Source organism: Chelon labrosus (assembly GCF_963514085.1).
Source record: "Chelon labrosus genome assembly, chromosome: 9".
NCBI lineage: Eukaryota > Metazoa > Chordata > Actinopteri > Mugiliformes > Mugilidae > Chelon > Chelon labrosus.
Window position 1 is genome coordinate 3,343,251 of NC_140359.1, and position 18,232 is coordinate 3,361,482.

General features: G+C 41.4%; 1 protein-coding gene across 1 annotated transcript in view; it reads right to left on the reverse strand.

The window, feature by feature from the left end:
• cacna1ba (calcium channel, voltage-dependent, N type, alpha 1B subunit, a) overlaps positions 1-18,232 on the reverse strand; it is a gene marked incomplete at its 3' end in the record, with an annotated part of 117,421 nt that overhangs the window by 18,010 nt on the left and 81,179 nt on the right. The window contains exons 27-39 of the mRNA XM_084551414.1: positions 12,298-12,394; positions 10,602-10,762; positions 10,340-10,477; positions 9,626-9,827; positions 8,259-8,423; positions 7,799-7,909; positions 7,636-7,719; positions 5,710-5,826; positions 4,623-4,688; positions 4,392-4,483; positions 3,702-3,852; positions 3,314-3,441; positions 2,980-3,076 (exon numbers count right to left, since the gene is read on the reverse strand). Of these exons, the coding sequence (XP_084407540.1) occupies positions 2,980-3,076; positions 3,314-3,441; positions 3,702-3,852; positions 4,392-4,483; positions 4,623-4,688; positions 5,710-5,826; positions 7,636-7,719; positions 7,799-7,909; positions 8,259-8,423; positions 9,626-9,827; positions 10,340-10,477; positions 10,602-10,762; positions 12,298-12,394 (1,609 nt within the window). The remainder of the gene's footprint in view (positions 1-2,979; positions 3,077-3,313; positions 3,442-3,701; positions 3,853-4,391; positions 4,484-4,622; positions 4,689-5,709; positions 5,827-7,635; positions 7,720-7,798; positions 7,910-8,258; positions 8,424-9,625; positions 9,828-10,339; positions 10,478-10,601; positions 10,763-12,297; positions 12,395-18,232) is intronic.

Genomic DNA, 18,232 nt, shown 5'->3' on the forward strand with positions numbered 1-18,232 from the left:
ACACATGGTCTTCCAGACCAGAAAGTCAGACCAACTTCCCCACCAACGTGGTGAAAATGAATGGTCCGGCAAAGCTCTGCAGGGCCAATCAAATTCTTTGAGAGGGTTTTATGCAGTGATGGACATAAGATTAAAAGCAACGTGAGAACTATGGAGTTGAATTTGTTTCCAACACAATGGCTCTGATTGGTTGGAGGACTATCCAAATGTGTATCGGTTGAATTAGCCTTTTAATCAAATTCAAATCCAAATGTTACCAAACTCATAATCTGATAAACTAGCCTACCTACGCCAGGCTAGTCACTGAGGGTACTTTTAATTCATTCAGAAGAATTACAGAGACCTACAGCTGCCTAAATCAAAACACAATTAGAGGTAAAAGCGGGATTACGGGTAAGGAAGAGAAACTAGTCATAACAACAGCTACAGTTAGAGTGAGAGAGGTTTCTACTTCAGACAAGATTTCCAGATACTGATCACTTGTTGATATCAAGTGGAAATGTTATCTAATACACTGCCTGGCCAAAAAAAGAAGTCACCACCTGGATTTAACTTAGCAAATAGGTAAGAGCCTCCTATTGGATAATTACTGCATGGATGATCATCTTTCAGCTGACAACAAGTTATTTAACCCCAACTCATTTCTTAAACAACCATGTCCAAAGACACATCCCATGGTCGTGAAAAAGATGTTTTCTCTGCTTGATGCATGCCAATAATTTGACCCTTCTCAAACAGACTGAGTTTATTAAAAACTGGAAGGATAGTGGGGAACCATCGTCTTCAAGGAAGAAATGTGGTCGGAAAAAAATCCTGACTGATCGTGATCGGCGATCCAAGCATAAAGATTAGACTCTGGAGCAATGGAAGGTCATGTGGTCTGATGAGTCCAGATTTACCCTGTTCCAGAGCGATGAGGGCATCAGGGTAAGAAGAGAGGCAGATGAAGTGATGCACCCATCATGCCGAGTGCCTACTGTACAAGCCTTTGGGGGCAGTGCTATGACCTGGGGTTGCTGCAGTTGCTCAGGTCTAGGTTCAGCAACATTGTGTGTCCAAAGAATGAGGATTTTTTTCTTCCCTGATGGCACGGACATATTCCAAGATGACAATGTCAGGATTCATGGGGCTCAAATTGTGAAAGAGTGGTTCAGGGAGCATGAGACATCATATTCACATATGGATTGACCACTACAGAGTCCAGACCTTAACCCCATTGAGGATGTGCTGGAGAAGGCTTTGAGCAGTGGTCAGACTCTCCCATCATCAATACAAGAGCTTGGTGAAAAATGAATGCAACACTGGATGGAAATACATCTTATGACATTGTTGAAGCTTATTGAAACAATATCACAGGGAATGCGTGCTGTAATCAAAGCTAAAGGAGGTCCAACGAAATATTAGAGTGTGTGACCTTTTTTTTTGGTGGAGACTTTTTAGTGGTCAGGCAGTGTAAATACATTAAGAAAATTAAAATCACACTGATGTACTTTTGTCAGCAGTCAGAGAAGCTCACACACCAAGATTTCCCACAGTGGATAGACTGAGATGATATGAGAGAGAGAATGAGAAGGAATGGACACCAAAGACAGAGCCACAAAGTGAAAAGAACAAATAAAGAGTTTTTTTTTTACTAGAAAAGCAACAGAAGCCCCACACACTTGAGCACACACAAACACACACTGCTCCACAAAATAAAACCCAAAGGAGGGTGTACCATTCAAAGGAAATAGTGACATATGGGTGCAGATTTCCTCCATAAACATTAATACGGTCTTCTAAGTTAAGCTCTACATTATTAACATTAGTGATGGGTATTCGCCCATATAAGCAGCTATGCTCAACAAAACAGTAAAGACGGTAACGATGAGATAAGGGCTTACACCAAAAATACCAGCGCGCTAGCAAAACAATGTGAAGAAACGAGGGAACACTGCAGAGCACAGACACTGGCTTGAGTTTACGCCAATGGGAGAAAGGTTGTCGGGCACAGGGAAGAAGGTGGAGGAAAAGGAGGGTCTACCTTGTAGGCGACTCTTGGCGGACATTTCTTTCCCAAACCTAATGGTGGGGACATGTGGAGCAGCATCTGATACATATCGAGGTACTTGATACGGCCACTTCACAGGGAAGGAAATCAAAAATAAACAGAACGCAAACAGAGAAGGATGGGGTGTTAGAGACGGAGGAGAGGAACAAAGGGAAGAAATCAACAAAACAGGAGGATAATGAGAAGGGAAAAAAAAAACAGAAATCTGTTGTTAATAGATTTCCTCGAGTGAGATGTTAGATGGATGCCATCCTCGGCCGCTGTGTCGGAGCACGGGGATGCATCCCTGTGGAGCTCAGGATCCCTGAGAGGAAAGATGGGATGGTGAAGTGTGAGTCTGGTGGGAGAGGGGAGGAGGAGAGAGAAGGAGGGAGGATGGGCTGACCCAACTCACAGGATGTTGATGGGAGGGAAGAGAAATGACAGCATTATAACAGGGATGTCTGCCTCAGCATGCTCACAGACATCCCTTTGGTACTTCAACCAGGGTGCACGGAGACAAAGGTTTCAAAGCCAGCCCAAACCCTTCTGTGAGGCTTTAGCTCATAGCCTGGCTCTCCACTAGCAGATGTAGTTTGTAAAAGATCAAATCACACCCTTCACAAAGCTTTAGAGCTGATCTAAATCTAGTGATGGAATTTCGTTCTGGGCTTTGAGAGTTTAATCTGTTGGAATGATAAGTAAATAGTGCCTGACATCTAGACATTACCAACAGGAGAAAGCAGCATGGTAAGCGGCACGTTTGGGCAATGCCGTGGCTTTGAAAGCTTTGTTTCCACTCCGGCATCATCAACCAAAGCCAGACAGTTTGGAGGGGCGGGTGCTAGTGTAAAGGCGATTTCATTGGTGCACAGCCATTCAGTTAAAAGTCTTTTGGCATAGAGGTACACAAAGCACCCTAGTGACGGAAATGTCTGGTATTTGCAAACCTTGTATGCTACCCTATTAGGGCAGTTCTTCCCTAAGCCAAGGGGGGGTGAGATAACGCGTAACAAATTGTACATATCCTTATAGGAAATCCGTCCGCTGCGGAAAAGAACAAGCACATAAATAAACAAACGTTCAGGACAGCGTCAAATGAAACAGTTATCATCAGTGGGCTGACTGCATACAACAAGGTTTAGGAACAAGGCCTGCATTTGATGCCTTGTTCAGTCACCTTGGTCACAAAAGGGGAAGAAAAGGAGTAAGGTTGTGGTGCCTATTCCCTCCACTTTACTGTGTATGCTATTCTCTGGGACCCAGAGGGAGGCTTCAACATACCACGCTGCTGGATCGTACTCGGCCCAAACCCGGATAAACTCATCAAGGTGATGAGGGCCCAGAATGGAGGAGTCCCTGGTTAGGTACTCAAAGTTATCCATAATGACAGCCACAAACAGGTTCAGCATCTGAAACACAGACATTAGTTGGAGATTACACCAATGTTGGCGTGGTTTCAATGAAAGTAAATCCCAACAAATCTTTTTTTGTATTTCAACTTTGGTGTCACCAATTTGGGCTGCTAATCAATAGTAACCATCTCGTCAATGCTGCCTTTGAGAGAATGGACAGCTTGAGTGTCCACAGCTATAGAGTTGCTTAAGCTGTGCTGAACAATGTGTTTCTCTATAAATCTGCTACCATACAATAGAAGTACATCAGTACTGACCAGGAAAGAGCAGAGGAAGATAAAGGAGACAAAGTAGAAATAGGCAAAGTCACTGCCACACTCTTTCCCCTGGGACCCCGATCGCTCGTCACAGGCTCGGTGACTCAAACATGATAACATGATCTCATGCCAGGCCTCCCCTGTTGCACTCCTGTTCCACATATAAACACAAACAGACAGAGAAATAGAAAAGATTTGATTGAAGAGACGTAACAGGCTGCAGCATTTTGCATCTCAGTTCAGCTTCACTCACTCTAAACAAATATATAACATTCAATATTCACAATTATAGTTTTAAGGTTTCAAACTTGTAACTTGACAGTATAAGCAACCATGCACGAGAAGTTTTAATTCAAAGTTTCTATCGTCTGATTAGTGCTCAGAAGTTGTACAACATCTTCTAACAGAGCACAGACAACTGCAGATAATCTGTCAGATGAAATAATAGAGACTTAGGGACAAAGTATATGTAGCTATGATAGTGGTCATAACATGGGGATTCATGCCATTATGACAACATGTAACACAGGTGTTAAATAGAATAAAATGATGATCTCCAAATGATCCAAAGTCAACTTCACTGCAATATCCTTATGTTCTGCAGCTTTACCAGTTGAATACTGTTTGTATTTGGTCAAATTTATGTAATGTGCAAATACGATATACGTTATAAAGCTTCTTGTACTGTACCTGAACAGCAGCATGAGAGCTTGAAGGAAAGTACGGAAGTTGTTGTGGTGATTAATTTCTGTATCTTCATTCAGGTCAATGTTGCCAAACACCTACGGCAACGGAGACACAAGTGAGCGAAATGGATTTGTACTGCCTTGCCTTTGTGCGGTTAATGGTTTTCAGGTTCACTCCACTACATTTCGATGTTGAGTCCCCGTATGAATACCACAGCAGAGCGGCGTCACAAACCTGCATTCCAATGATGGCGTAAATGAAGAAAAGCATGGCAATCAGCAGGCAAACATACGGTAGGGCCTAGAGGGAACAACAACAAACCAAGACACACTTAGAGAGGGGAGAATCAGAATTCAACATGTCATTGCTCTCAATCAAAATCTCTTCTAATGCAGGAATTTACATGAGAGTTTTAACAATTTTACTAACTTCTGTAATTTACAGTTAAACAATAACAATAATGCAATCCATGACAAAGCTATGTACAATAAAGTGGAATGACATGAGAAAACTGAACTGAACACCAACATCAACTGAAATATATCTCATATTTGTTGGAGAAGTACTTCAAAATATCTTTCTGAAATGAGAATGTGTCAGTGATATTGTCAAGATGCTTCCTATATGGAGAAGGTCATCACTCATCACTCATGTGCACATGGGATTTTGGGATCTGTGTACATTTCTAAAGTTAATCTAAAGGTCTGATCAGAACTTTGTGTGAAATGGTGCCTGTTTGTTGCCTGCTCATTCATCAATATCAATATCTATCACCGCTTATCCTCTAGACAGGGTCGCTGTTGGTTGGAGCCTATCCCAGCTGACATTGGACAAAAGTCGGTGGAAAAACTCTGTACAGGTCGCCAGTCTATCCCAGGGCTAACACAGAAAGACAAACAACCATTCATTCTCACATGCACACCTATGACTAATTTACACTCACCTACTAACTCTAACAAGCATTACCTAGGGAAGACATGCCTACCCTGGCTTTGGGAAGACATGCTTGTTAGGAGGAAGCTGGAGCACCTGCAGAAAAGCTTGTGCAGGCATGGGGAGAACATGCCACAAACGCCACCCGGTTGGCGTGTTAGAACCCAGTGCTAACCACCACACCAATGTGCCACTCCTTTAAACTGTGTTTAATTAAAAAAAATGTTGATGTTTTGAATATTTTTTTCTCGGGCTGTTTTTCTGAGTTGATATCAGTAATTACAGTGTGGGTGGATTTGTGTGTGAGGGGGTCACTGTGACTGTGTGAGCGACCAAAGGCACTGACAATGATGAGTCTGTGTGGGCGTCGTGGAATGTGTGTGAGCACCTTGAAGGACTGAACGAAAGTCCACAACAGGATGCGGATGGTGTAACCCTGCCTCAGCAGCTTGATGAGTCGGGCCGCTCTGAAGAGCCTCAGGAAGCTCAGGTTCAGCAGCCTGTCCTGTTAGACACAGATGCGAAATGGAGTGCTTACCAACCAAACACCATCATCCCTCACTGACAAACACATCCTCATGACTGTTGATAAAAATCACTTCATCTGGTCACAAGTTATCAGCAGGTGACAACAAGCATATTTGAGCAACAAAACAAACAAAACACAAGGCTAAGGTTAATCACAGTGGAGCAAGTTTTGTCATCAACTCAGTAATGTTTGCTGAAATTCAAATTTAGCTACCCGTCTCTCTCTATGTCTTGATTAAGTCACTTTTACTTATAAGGTCATTTTGGACAAACTATGATCCAGAGTTTCAGTGAAATTTCAGTGACGTTTAATCCAAGTAGCTTCTTCAGTTGTAAAAGACTGGAGGAGAGCTGAAGATCTATGGGTGGGTCAGTTAACGACTGCATACTTCCCTGTAAGTTACAGGCTACAGTAACTTACGCTGCAGCTTAGTGAAATAACGCTGCCCATAGGAACATGAAGAGAGAGTTTTATACAATTCTATACAAAAACAAAACAGCAACCCTGTCCCTTAATGTGAAACAGTCTTAAAGGGGCTAGCCACTAAATCAACCTTTAAGCAGGATGTTTGTCTGAGAATCTAACCCTGATGATGGCGAGCCCTCCACCTCCAGGATATCTCATTTCTAGCTTAGAGCCTGAACATTTTTAAGAGAAAGCCACAGTTCTAAACTGGGTCAGTCAAATCGAAATGGACTGGGCAGACTAAGCAGACTTTTGCATAGGAATATTTGTCTGAAGACTCCGTTGGGAACTAGTTATGTTGAATTTGTTTGGTTGTTTTCTCTGTACCAGTTGAAACATGCTCCATAATGGAACCCAAATGGTGTGTTACCAGACACATATGTTTGGATATGGAGACAGATATGACGTCAGAAGAATCTCCTCTACACAGACAACTACACACAATGTTTTTATCTTATTAGTTTTACCTTATTTTATTTCTGCATAAAGAATACTTTGAGGTTTTCATGCTTGAATTTTGATCTTTCTTTTTTTAGCACAGCTGTCATAGGTTTCGAAAACTTTATGGAAGCATAATGATAAATGGCTGGAGTAGTCCTTTAACTCCCATTCATGAGAACACATCAAATGAAACACTATGCCAGCTAGGAGCAAAGAATGGAAACAGAAAGTCACTCACCGTAGTCTAGTGATGTTAGGGACCAGGGCATGGCAACACCGGTGATGACAATCAACAACAAATGTAGAGGGAGACGGAAAGAGACAGAAAGATATAGAGATATAAATAGAAAGAGAGAAAACAATAAAGCGATTGAGAGGGGGAGAATGGCAGAGGACGACAGAAAGAAAGAAGAAGGAAGGCAGCAGATGCAAGAAAACAGGGACAGTCATATTGCACGACCACTGAAACAAGTCAACAATGCACACGTAAATCCATCAACGGTTTCTTCACAATACATACACATATAAAGGTAAGAGCAGAGACAGGAACAATCTCAAATGTATACGCTTTTCAACAACACAGAAAGCAGTGTAAAATATGGCACCAGTGTAGACCACACAATAAAGATTAATCTCTTAGGTGGAGCCAAACAAGCTCCGGTGTCAGCCCTCGGTGATAAATCCATGCTATCAATAAAAGACTGGCTAACAATCCTCCACTCTGACCTCGGCTGAAGCTATCAGACTGGATCACTGCCGTGGTCGCCTTTGCGGAAGCAACTGCTTTGGCTGCAAAGGTTGGTGTACAGTCTGTCCTTGCCTGAGCTTGTTACTATGACAGTGGTGTTGTAGTTAGGTAGGTAGAAAGGGTGCTCTTACATTGATTTCAGTCACAAGGATGTCGGTGATGCTGCCCAGCACTGTCACAAAATCAAACACATTCCAGGCATCCTTCAGGTAGTTCTGAAAAGCAACAGTTGAAAATCACTTGCTGTCATTTGGATTTCAAGTTCTTTGGAGCTGCAATGCAACTGTTACCTACCAGTGGACCAAAAGCAATGATCTTGAGGATACACTCCAGAGAAAAGAGAGTGGTGAACACTATGTTGAGGTTCTTCAGCATCGCTTCGTAGAAGTCCGGAGCTCCATGGAACTGGAAGAAAGTGACAAACTGGGTTATCTGCCTATATATGGATGAAACAAAGGATAAGATTTTTTTAAATTTTATTTTAGAAAGCATGGTTGGTAGATGTTACTTTTGGACAAATAATCCAGCTGTCTTATCCGGTTTTCAGTCCTCATGCTAAGCTACGCTGAAAGTTAAAGCTCCGTATACAGACACAACAGTAAAATCAGTCTTTTCATCTAGCTCTATGTGACAAAGAAAAAACAAGTCTCAGAGTGTTAAACTATTACCTTCTGGACTTAAAGAATCCACAACTGATTTCTGAAACCAACCGTATCAATTGTGCATTGTTAATATCCACTTTAAATGTTCTTACTTTCATCATGAGTACAACAGTGTTGAGCGCGATCATGATCATGATGGAGTACTCGAACGGAGGTGAAACCACAAACTTCCACATCCTGTACTGGAAGGACTGCGTGTTCTCAGGCATGTAGCGGGTCAGGGGTTTGGCGTTTATGGCGAAGTCAATACAAGCTCTCTGGAACAAATAAAAATAGTACACCTCAGCATCACTGTCTCCATGATTTGACAGGACCTGCTCTCTAGCCTCAAGTCTACAGTGGGTGAAATGACACATTTGCTATTAACTGTGGTTGATAAGCCAGGAACAGACTTAGAGTTTACAGTTTACACACAATGACTTGGCAGACTTTAAGTCGTGGAGGACACAACAGGGGGACAAACTGAACAGTCAAGTGAATATAAACAAAACACACTGGGAAACATTTAAGTTATGACTCCTTCCTTGTCACAAAAAAAACATCAAATAAACACTGGAAGATTGTTAAACCAATCATTATAACCAACATCTTCTTCTGAGGAAACGCAAAATGCTTCAACTGAAAAATCAGTTCTGCCTCCAAAGTTCTTGCTCAAAGATGTAAATGGCATCTGAGGTTGGTTCGGTACTAAAAACAGTAACTCTTTTAGGCCTGCCCTCATGTGAGATGTCCAATGCATTGGTGTCAGTTTTAAAATGTCACAATCTTCATCACCAGTTTGGCAATCTTAATTTCTGGCTCTCAGATCAATGTTCAACTGCAAGTCTCTAGAACCATGTCAGCCTATAGAAGTTCCACAGCATTCTTTCAAAACATGCTTAATACAGTACTTTGATATAGGTCAAATTAGACTCCAAGCCAAGATACAAGACTATATACAATCAAAATGATATATATAAAATTGTGATAAATATGTTACAGGACCTGCTGTGGTTTAGTTTGTATGTGAGCTTGTGAGAATCAAGCCATTGCACAGTTAATGATTAACACTGGACAGACAAGTATCGGTGATGTTGTTGGGCGTTTTTTTTCTACCTTCCCCAGTGTTTGTTAAAAAGTTGGTTGTTGTTGTCTTTTGTTACTAGCGATTGTGTTGAATCGTTTCATGCTTTATCCAACTGTCTGCCCAATGAGCCATCTTCTCCTCCTACCTCCTGCCATATTTGTCGTTCAAGCTGTAGCTGCATTCAAACATCTGAGGCAATTATCACAACCCCACATGAACAATCAGCATTTTTGATAATAAGCCCTTCAATGTCCTCCTTCTCCTGCAATCTCAACCAAATGCCCACACAACCCCTGAGAATGTCCAGCGAACAAAAAAGAAGAAATTAGGGAAATCTTCTCATGGATATAAACACATCGCTGGATATAGCTGTCTGCTATGCTAATGCTTCACCTCATTCTTTTCCAAGCTGCACTCAGATAAGGCCTTGTCTCCCTGCTCCTGGAAGGTGATGATGATTAGAGCCACGAAGATGTTGACAAAGAAGAAAGGGAAGACCACAAAGTAGACCACATAGAAGATGGACATTTCTATCCGGTAGCCCGGACTGGGACCTTGGTCTTCAAAGGTGGCATCCACAGAGTGCTTCAAAACACTGCAAGGACAGTAGTCAGGAGGTAAGCTACAATAGAAAATCCACTCAGTTGTATAATAACATTAAAACATCTATGTTGAACATTGCCACATCACAATTTCTTTGACTAACAGCAAAAGCATACCTAAAGCACTTGTTCTGGCTGTGTCTCCACCTCTCCACCTTTTGGTTAAGTATTTTTTTAAAGCTTTTAACGAGATGTTTGGATCCGATCTGTGCCCCCTTTGATCTTACACCAGAGGAGTCACGAGCTGTCCTATTAGCTGAAACCTATGTCGTTATAGCTTTTACTACACTCCTTGCGAGACGTTTGATCCTTTTCAGATGAAAACAACAAGCTCCTCCATCCGTTTATCACTAGGTCAATGATGTTATGTATTTCTTAAAGCTAGGATCCTCTCAATCCCCGCCCCGTTCCGTTTCTCTCGTTTGTCCTGGGCACACTTTCATATTTCTAAATCCTAAATTAACACTCTCAGAACTTAAGAAGCAGACATGTAAGCCGCACTTACGTCGGCCAGCCCTCCCCTGTGGAGACGGTGAAGAGGGTCAGGAAGGCCCACAGCACGTTGTCGTAATGGAACTCATACTTCTTCCACTCCCTGGGCATGGCGGCGACCTCGTCTTTATCATAATCTAGGAACTGTCCTCTGGAAGACATAGGATGTGAGTAAAGCTGAGTGAGTTTTGGGAGTTAGACGCAAACAGTTGTCAGTGCACAAGTAAAAAATGTTCTGTGGTCAGAAATGGGGTTATTGGGGCATGTGGACTGACTTGCAGTCCTTCTCCAGGCCCTTGGACTCGTCAGTGCAATAGAAGAATTTTCCCTTGAAGAGTTGAACCGCGATGACGGCAAAGATGAACATGAAGAGGATGTAAACGATAAGGATGTTCAGGACGTTCTTCAGAGAATTGACCACACAGTCAAACACCGCCTGATGACACACACAAACACGTTTCAAACTGAAACATCCCAGAAAATTAGTCAATAAGTTCATAAACTTCCCATTTTTAACCATTAAAGGTCTTAAAATTCCCCTCTTTGTCTGAAACAACTGAATTGGACTGGAAGACCAGCCTGGGAGAAGTCCAGGTGGTCAGGCCTGCAGGATGGTCTACAGAATAAGGAGGATCGGTATGTGTTTAACAAGGCAATTGGCAAACATTTCATTAATATAAGATCACTGCAACATTTGTAACACAGGTTGGGCAGCACAAATGAAAAGAGGAAGCTAAAGAGGAGGATAAGAGAAAATCCTGAAGCATAGCCACTCTGACAGCCACCTTAATCAAAAATTATGTAAAGCTCCCTCAATGTGACTTCCATACTTTAAGAGAATTAAAATGCTATGGTGCTCAGTGGCCTTGGCCTGAGTGAACACTCCTCAACTGCTTCACCGGTGCAAAGTGATATGTTTGACCATCCTCTCAGCTGCCATGCTCTGATCAAGCTGCAGCAATATCTGCACCAGGTTTTAAAGGGAGTCTAATTTGTTAGTCAGGGTGGCTGTGATTTAATGTGTGCAGCTTGCCTTGTCTCTCGCTCTGTCATTGTTAGCAGACCTTTTGTCTTTGTCTATTAGGTAATTACTCGCTAGCTTGGTCATTTCTGGATCTGGTTGCCAGTAGTTTCCCTTTGTTCATCCATGTTCTGTAGCTACTCTCAGGTGGAACATTTAAGTTTTGTTTGATAAATCAGACTCCTGTGGATACCTGGCGTCTGGGCAAGGCTTGGATGAAATTTCACACACCTGCGCACACATCCCTAGCTATCTGTGTTTCATGTCATTGTGTTTCATTAGTATCATGCGTTCTGCAATAGGGGGCCACTGATAAGAACACCATTTATGGAAGTGGTTGACTCTAATGTGGGGAACATTACTTTAATAAAACACAATTTTTTTTTTTTTTGCTAGTTATTATGTTGGATGTTAGAAGATTGGTTTTATTTATTCATTTGATTTAGCAGCAGGCACTCCTGCCCTGTTTGTCGTTGCCCTCATTTGTTGCCTTGGCAAGCAATAAATTACTTTACTGGACCTTAAAACTTTGGGTTTTATGTTAGTGAGCCTTACTGCGCTGAGACATAACAAACAGAAATCAAACAACAGAAACTTAGAGAATTACAAATTATGTCCAGAGAGTACTGCTGATGCCCGTTCTTAAAAGGAAAGGAGCTAAAGCATCAGGTTTAACATCCACTCCTTGTTTTCCCCACAGACCCTTGAATACCTAAATCATTTTTGTTATTCAGTTTTTTACATGGTCATGTTTATTGGGTTTTAGAAGCCTGTTAATGGCATTATTACCAGCAGTAAGTTTGAGGAAAAAAATATTGATGCCAAAGGAAAACATCAACCTTTGTTGGAGGGGCTGTCCAGCCACTTTCATTGGACATAAAAAACGCCCCGGGGCAATAATGCAGCTGAATACTGCTGTCCAGGCTCAATGAATAAAATAAGGAAGAAACCTTGAGTTTTGGCAGACGTTTGATGGTCTTGAGAGGCCTGAGAACTCGGAGAACCCTCAGTGACTTGATAGTGCTGATGTCTTTGCCTTTGGTCCCCCTGTGAAAAGCAAACACAGTTAGGACACATAGAGATATATGCGTACGTCATGCAGCTAACAAAGTCTGTTTTTCATATCACTACTGTTGATAAACAACAAAGCAGAAAGTGCTTTCTTGACTTTAACATGATGACTTAAATTACTCTTTAACTTGTGAGTATATCTGAAACGTGGCAGGATGTGAATCAGGTGAGTTTAGATCAGCTGGGTTGAAGAGACACATGACAAAAAGCTATCTGGATACCGTAAAACCAAGAAAATGGGAGATCAGATGGAAATATTCTATGTAAGATTATTGGGGCTCATGCACAATGCTCCAAAGCAGGGCTCAGAACATCAACACTAGTGTTAGGCTGGGACCATGTACAGTATAAGGTTAAAAGGTAAACAGCCATCTGGCAGGTTCTAGCATCCCTGAGCACGATTAGTGGAGAGCAAACAGAACAGGCGGACGTGTGTGGAAATTATATCCATGTAAATTAAATAATGCTTACATATATTTTAAATAAAATAACCACAATCAGAGAACAGATGACAGAGAACCTTCCCAGACATATCTGTAGGTAACCACTAACGCTAAGTATTTGGTATATTGTGCAAATTAACAAACTTATAAAGTGTGTGTAAGTACTCTAATGGTGTCATCTTTCTTGTAAAGGTTTGTTGATAGGTAATTAACTATTTGGTAAGCAGTTCATTCTAAAGCGTTTCCAAAATAGGTAAGAAAAGTGTTATAAGTGCTAATATTCAAACATGAAGACATTAGTGTTGTTACTAATGTTCACTTCATTCATACAAATCAGTCATAAAAAGATTCTCTCCTGAGAACATGGTTTGACTGAATAGTAATCTACTAAAATCTACTATACACGGCAAATATCATACGGCCCTGGGGAGTCCTTTCGACTTCATGCCACAGCAGGTCACAGCTGTTTGGGTGTTCATACTGTTTTGTCTCGTCAGTATATACTGTAAATGAAATAGATTTTATCAATTTGAGATGGAGAAAGAGAGCATATTAGGTGATCGAGTACTCTCAGAAGAGGACTCTGGCGCCGTGGTTGCTGAGGACTAGATGTGCTGATGCAAGAAACGATTATCATTGCAGCAGTCTAAATGCTAAACTTGGTTAACCATGCCTTGCCTCCAGCTCAGTAGAAGACACACAGATATGAGACTGATATTGATTTTCTTATTGCACTCTCAAAAAAAGAGGAGGCTAAAAACTATTCCCTTCACTTTTTAAATGAGCTTTGATCACTTCACCCACTAAAGACTCTCTTGTAAAACAGCACACAGTATAAACAGCTGATTCTATCAAAAACTAAACATATAGTACTGTATTTATAATGTATGGAGGTAATGCATTTCAAGAACACTATCTGCAATATGTATGACACACTCCACAACACAGAGAGCCTCACACAGGGACATGCATCTCCCGGCTGTGTGTGTATCATGTAATCAGGACTTACATGAACAAGTCTAATTCCATGCAATAAATACATTAATTCAGAGAAAGGCTTTCTATGTCCTGTTCGAAAAAGACTCTACTCCAACACATGCAAATACAATACATACAGACCTATAGTCACACTGTGCATCAGTGATCTTAATCCACAAGATGTCCTGAGTAAGCATCTCTGTGATTAGGATCTTAGTGATTAAACATCCTAATCTACTTTGCCACCTGAAAGGGAAAATCATATTTTAATTTTGATAATTTTCTGAGGTCTGATGTCTGAAGAAGCCCCTCTGAGTTACAGTTTCACCAGTATAGTTTGGGTTTCGTTTCTTCTTTGTGCACACGATGTCTCCTCACTACAGAACCGTCGGCTACAAACTTATAGATTTACAAATGTGCAACAAGGGAGTACAGTTATTTCCTCTGTGTATAAAATGTAGGTCGATTTCACTAGAGTATGTATGAGCAACCCTTGAATACGGTGTCTTTACTGGAGGCAGATAAAAACCGACTCAACAAATACAACCTGTAGTATGTTATACTTCATCCGTGGCTTATTTAGGCATGAAGAAACAAAGAAATTCTCAGAAAAATTAAACTAATGCTCTTTGCAATGCAGAGATACCTACAAGCAGGTCTTCTTTGGTTTGTATTTAGGGTGTAACACTGGAAACCTTCTAACTAAAGAATGACAAAGGACTGAGATTATCAACCAAAGCCTTTGTAAACATGTAAATCCTTGTCAGTATAGTCCACTTTTTGGACTCTTTTCTGTTGTGTGGAACAGGCTGGTTCCTAACGCTACTGCCAAGAGAGGACTACAGAATTTCAGAAAAACAGTGCAAATCTGTCAGATGCAAAGCACTTAGAACAAATATGTGTCTCGTTCCATCTGAGGCTGTTAGCCTCAGCGGAGGAAGACACAGCATCTGTGACCAGTCCGGTAGCATCTAAGAGTGTGTGAGTATCACACCAAGTCAAGTCACATGCTATCAGTGTGCATTTAGTGATTTTGCCACATTAGTTTACACTCGTCCCCGTCCTTAGCCCCATCCCTAGCCACCACACGCAATTTGTGGCCGTTTCCATGACTTCACATACTGTAGCGGTTTCAGTGAACTAGTTTGTATGACCAGACTTGACTGACAGACACCACTACAGGGTATGGAAACACAGTGAATAAGTAAATTCGGGCTGGTATAAAGAGAGAGAGAATTTGCATATAAGGAAGAATCCAGGACAGAATATCATAAAAGACAAGTCAAAGAAACCTACTAAAAATCATCGAATAATATGAACCTAAAGCATCTACTAGGTCTGTGCTGAATAAGCCCCCAGAAGAGGCTTGAAAACGATGATAAGAAACATAGAACCTATGACAAATGTTAATTATAACGGGCAGACAACCAGTGTCACAGTCAGTGACCCTAGGTTTTTCACTGAAGTAAAACCCACACACAGAGTCACAGCGTATGACCAGTCCTAGTTAAAACTTTTGCAATCATGTCCCTGTGACATAAAATTACATAAACGTGAAGCCAACAAGATGAATTTTTTGCCCTTCAGTCTGCTGTTAGTCTTCGTCATGTATATCACACAACTTATTGATGCCTAAGCACTAAAATGGGCTTTTGAAAAGCTTTCACATTGCAGCACAACACAATCTTCTGTATTATCAACAAACCTTACACCTTAAGCTATAATATAATAAAGACATAAGATTTAGTTCAAGCTCCTAGATATGAGAACATTTTTATTACTGACATGTCATATAGGAATATCTTGTGCAATCATACCCATAAATCACTGTTCATCCATTGATTTTCCACTGCTTAGCTAGGGTTGGCCAGCAGTGGCATCGGGCTAAGCTTGGCAATTTCAGGGTCTACAGGAGACATCCTTGTCAGATGCTCAAATCACCTAAGCAGGTTCTTTAGCTCCTTAATCTCTTTATTTCTACAAGTGAGCCAATCAAACCTGAAGGTGTATTTGACCTGCATGGATACACAAGCTAATTTTTATTTTATTTTATGGTTACTGAACAAAGTTTGTGACCATAGAAAACTTTAGTTGTGTCAGTAGCTACCTACTGACACAACTTCATCACAGCCGTAAACCTTGAACTAAGTACTTGAACGTATTTCCTTGGGGCCATATCTTTCTCCCAAATCAGAAATAGAACCCAGCTTTCCTACTTGCTCTGACTGTGGATATTACAGAAAGAGATAGCAGAAAAAACAACCAGGACTTACTCTGTGAACAAGTTTGAGGACTTGGCTAAGCCTTGCCGGCATTCCCTGACAAAAGTCTGTCAGCTAATTAAGAAGTGTGGATGAGATTTGCCTTGAGACACTGTATGTTTTGTATAATGTTGGTCTTGGTTAACATGTCTGTTCAATGCCAAATGGAGACAACTTGAACTTGTACATCTGGGTGGTGGTTCTCATTTTTGAAAGAAAAATAGGGAAGAATGGTTAGAATTATACTCTCTGGGAAAGCTTATTCTCGTGAACTGGCACAAAACAGATGCTGGAGGAGCAATGTGCCAAGTTCATTGGAAATTAAGGCTGGGATCTGCAAAAAAAAGGTCTCGCACACCTTAAAGTGTTATCATCAGGAGCACAAGATCATAACCCTGGATAGAATACCCAGAAATTTCACATACAGATCACTTAAAACTTAATTAACACATCTCATCTGGTAAAGGTCTGTAGACCGAAACAAAACCTACTAGAATATTTCATGGTCTGTAATTAATTATTATACTTTCTAAGGTTTCCCAAAACCCCGAAAGAACCAAGTAGCATGTAACCAAGTCACCTTGCAATTAGCTGTTGGGTGGCAAACACTATGGCATCAATGTGATATTACGGTATAACTCTTGTTTGTCTCTGGGTCCTTATGAAGTCCCTTTACTCTAATCACAAACACATGCAATCACTTCCATGCTCTGATGCACATTAGTCTAGCATGCGTTCACAGTGACATAGGGCCAAAGGGTTTTTAGAAACCCACAAAGTTACAAAGAGGTACTAAGGTAACAGCAGAAGATTTTCTGATAGCTTTCAAAGAATACCCCTCAACGCCTAGGTTTAGTGAAGAAAATGGACAGAAAGTGAGACTGGACTCATTAAATGGGGCTGAAAGGGGACAAAAGTCTGTAACGCCCTTGGGGTGATAGGAAGGTTCAAATGATAATGAGGACTTTTTTGGCTCAGACATAGCTAAGGGCACAACTGTTCAAAAATAATGTGTCCTGGAAAGAGAAGAGCTGAACCCTGAAAACAAAATCTCTCTTTCAACTGTCTCAACACTGCTCTATTTTTACCTCCATCACACTCTCCTCTCTGTGGTCTTTTCACTCTTAGTCCTGGAAAATATAGATCATATAACTCAGCAAGCTAACTGCATTAAAATAATTTTGAGTTCAGGCTTCTTTTTTTATCTTAGTCTATCTTAAGACAGCATTCACATTGGTACGGTGTAAATTGGGTACAGTGAAGAAGGGGTTAATTTCTGTCACCACCATCCTGATTATGAAGCATTCGCTTCATAAAGCAATTACAGTGTAAAGATGGGTTCACACTAAGTTTAAGTAAGTTTTAGAAGCAAAGCAGATGCACATTAAAGTGCTGCATGTTACTCTAAAGATACCAGTGTGTAGGAAGCCACAGGGAACAGATCCTTTAAGTTGAGAGGTGGCCGTCTCCATGGATCAGACTTGTTTGTCCAGCACCTCCCACAGATGCTGGATTGGACTGAGATCCTGGGGAATTTGGAGGCTAAGTCAACACCTTGAACTGTTTGTTGTGTTCCACAAGCCATTCCTAAATTGTAGTTGCTTTGTGGCAAGGAGCATCTCCTGCTGAAAGAGGGCAATGCCATCGGGGAATACTGTTTCCATTGTCCGTGGTCAGGTTCTGATGCTCACATGCCCATTTTAGGCTCTGTCGGCATTGGACAGGGGTCAGCACAGGCACCCCAACTGTGCTATACATAGCCCCATATGCAATAAACTCTGATGCATTGTGTTTTCTGAAAATTTTCTGTCAGAACAAGGACTTATTCAGCAACTTGAGCTACAGTAGCTTGACTGTTGGATTGGACCACACAGGCATGCCTTAGCTCCCGCGTTTATCAGCGAGCCTTGTCTGCCTTTGGCTCTGTCACCGGTTCGTTGCTTTTACCATCTTGGACCACATTTGATAGGTACTGACCACTTCACATTGGTAACGCCACGCAACAGCTGCAGTTTTGGAGATACTCTGACCCAGCTCCATGGCCATCACAAACTGGCCCTCTTCAGAGTTGTTCAGGTGCTTCCACTTGTTCAGCTTTCCTGCTTCATCCCCATCAACTTTGGGGACAAAAT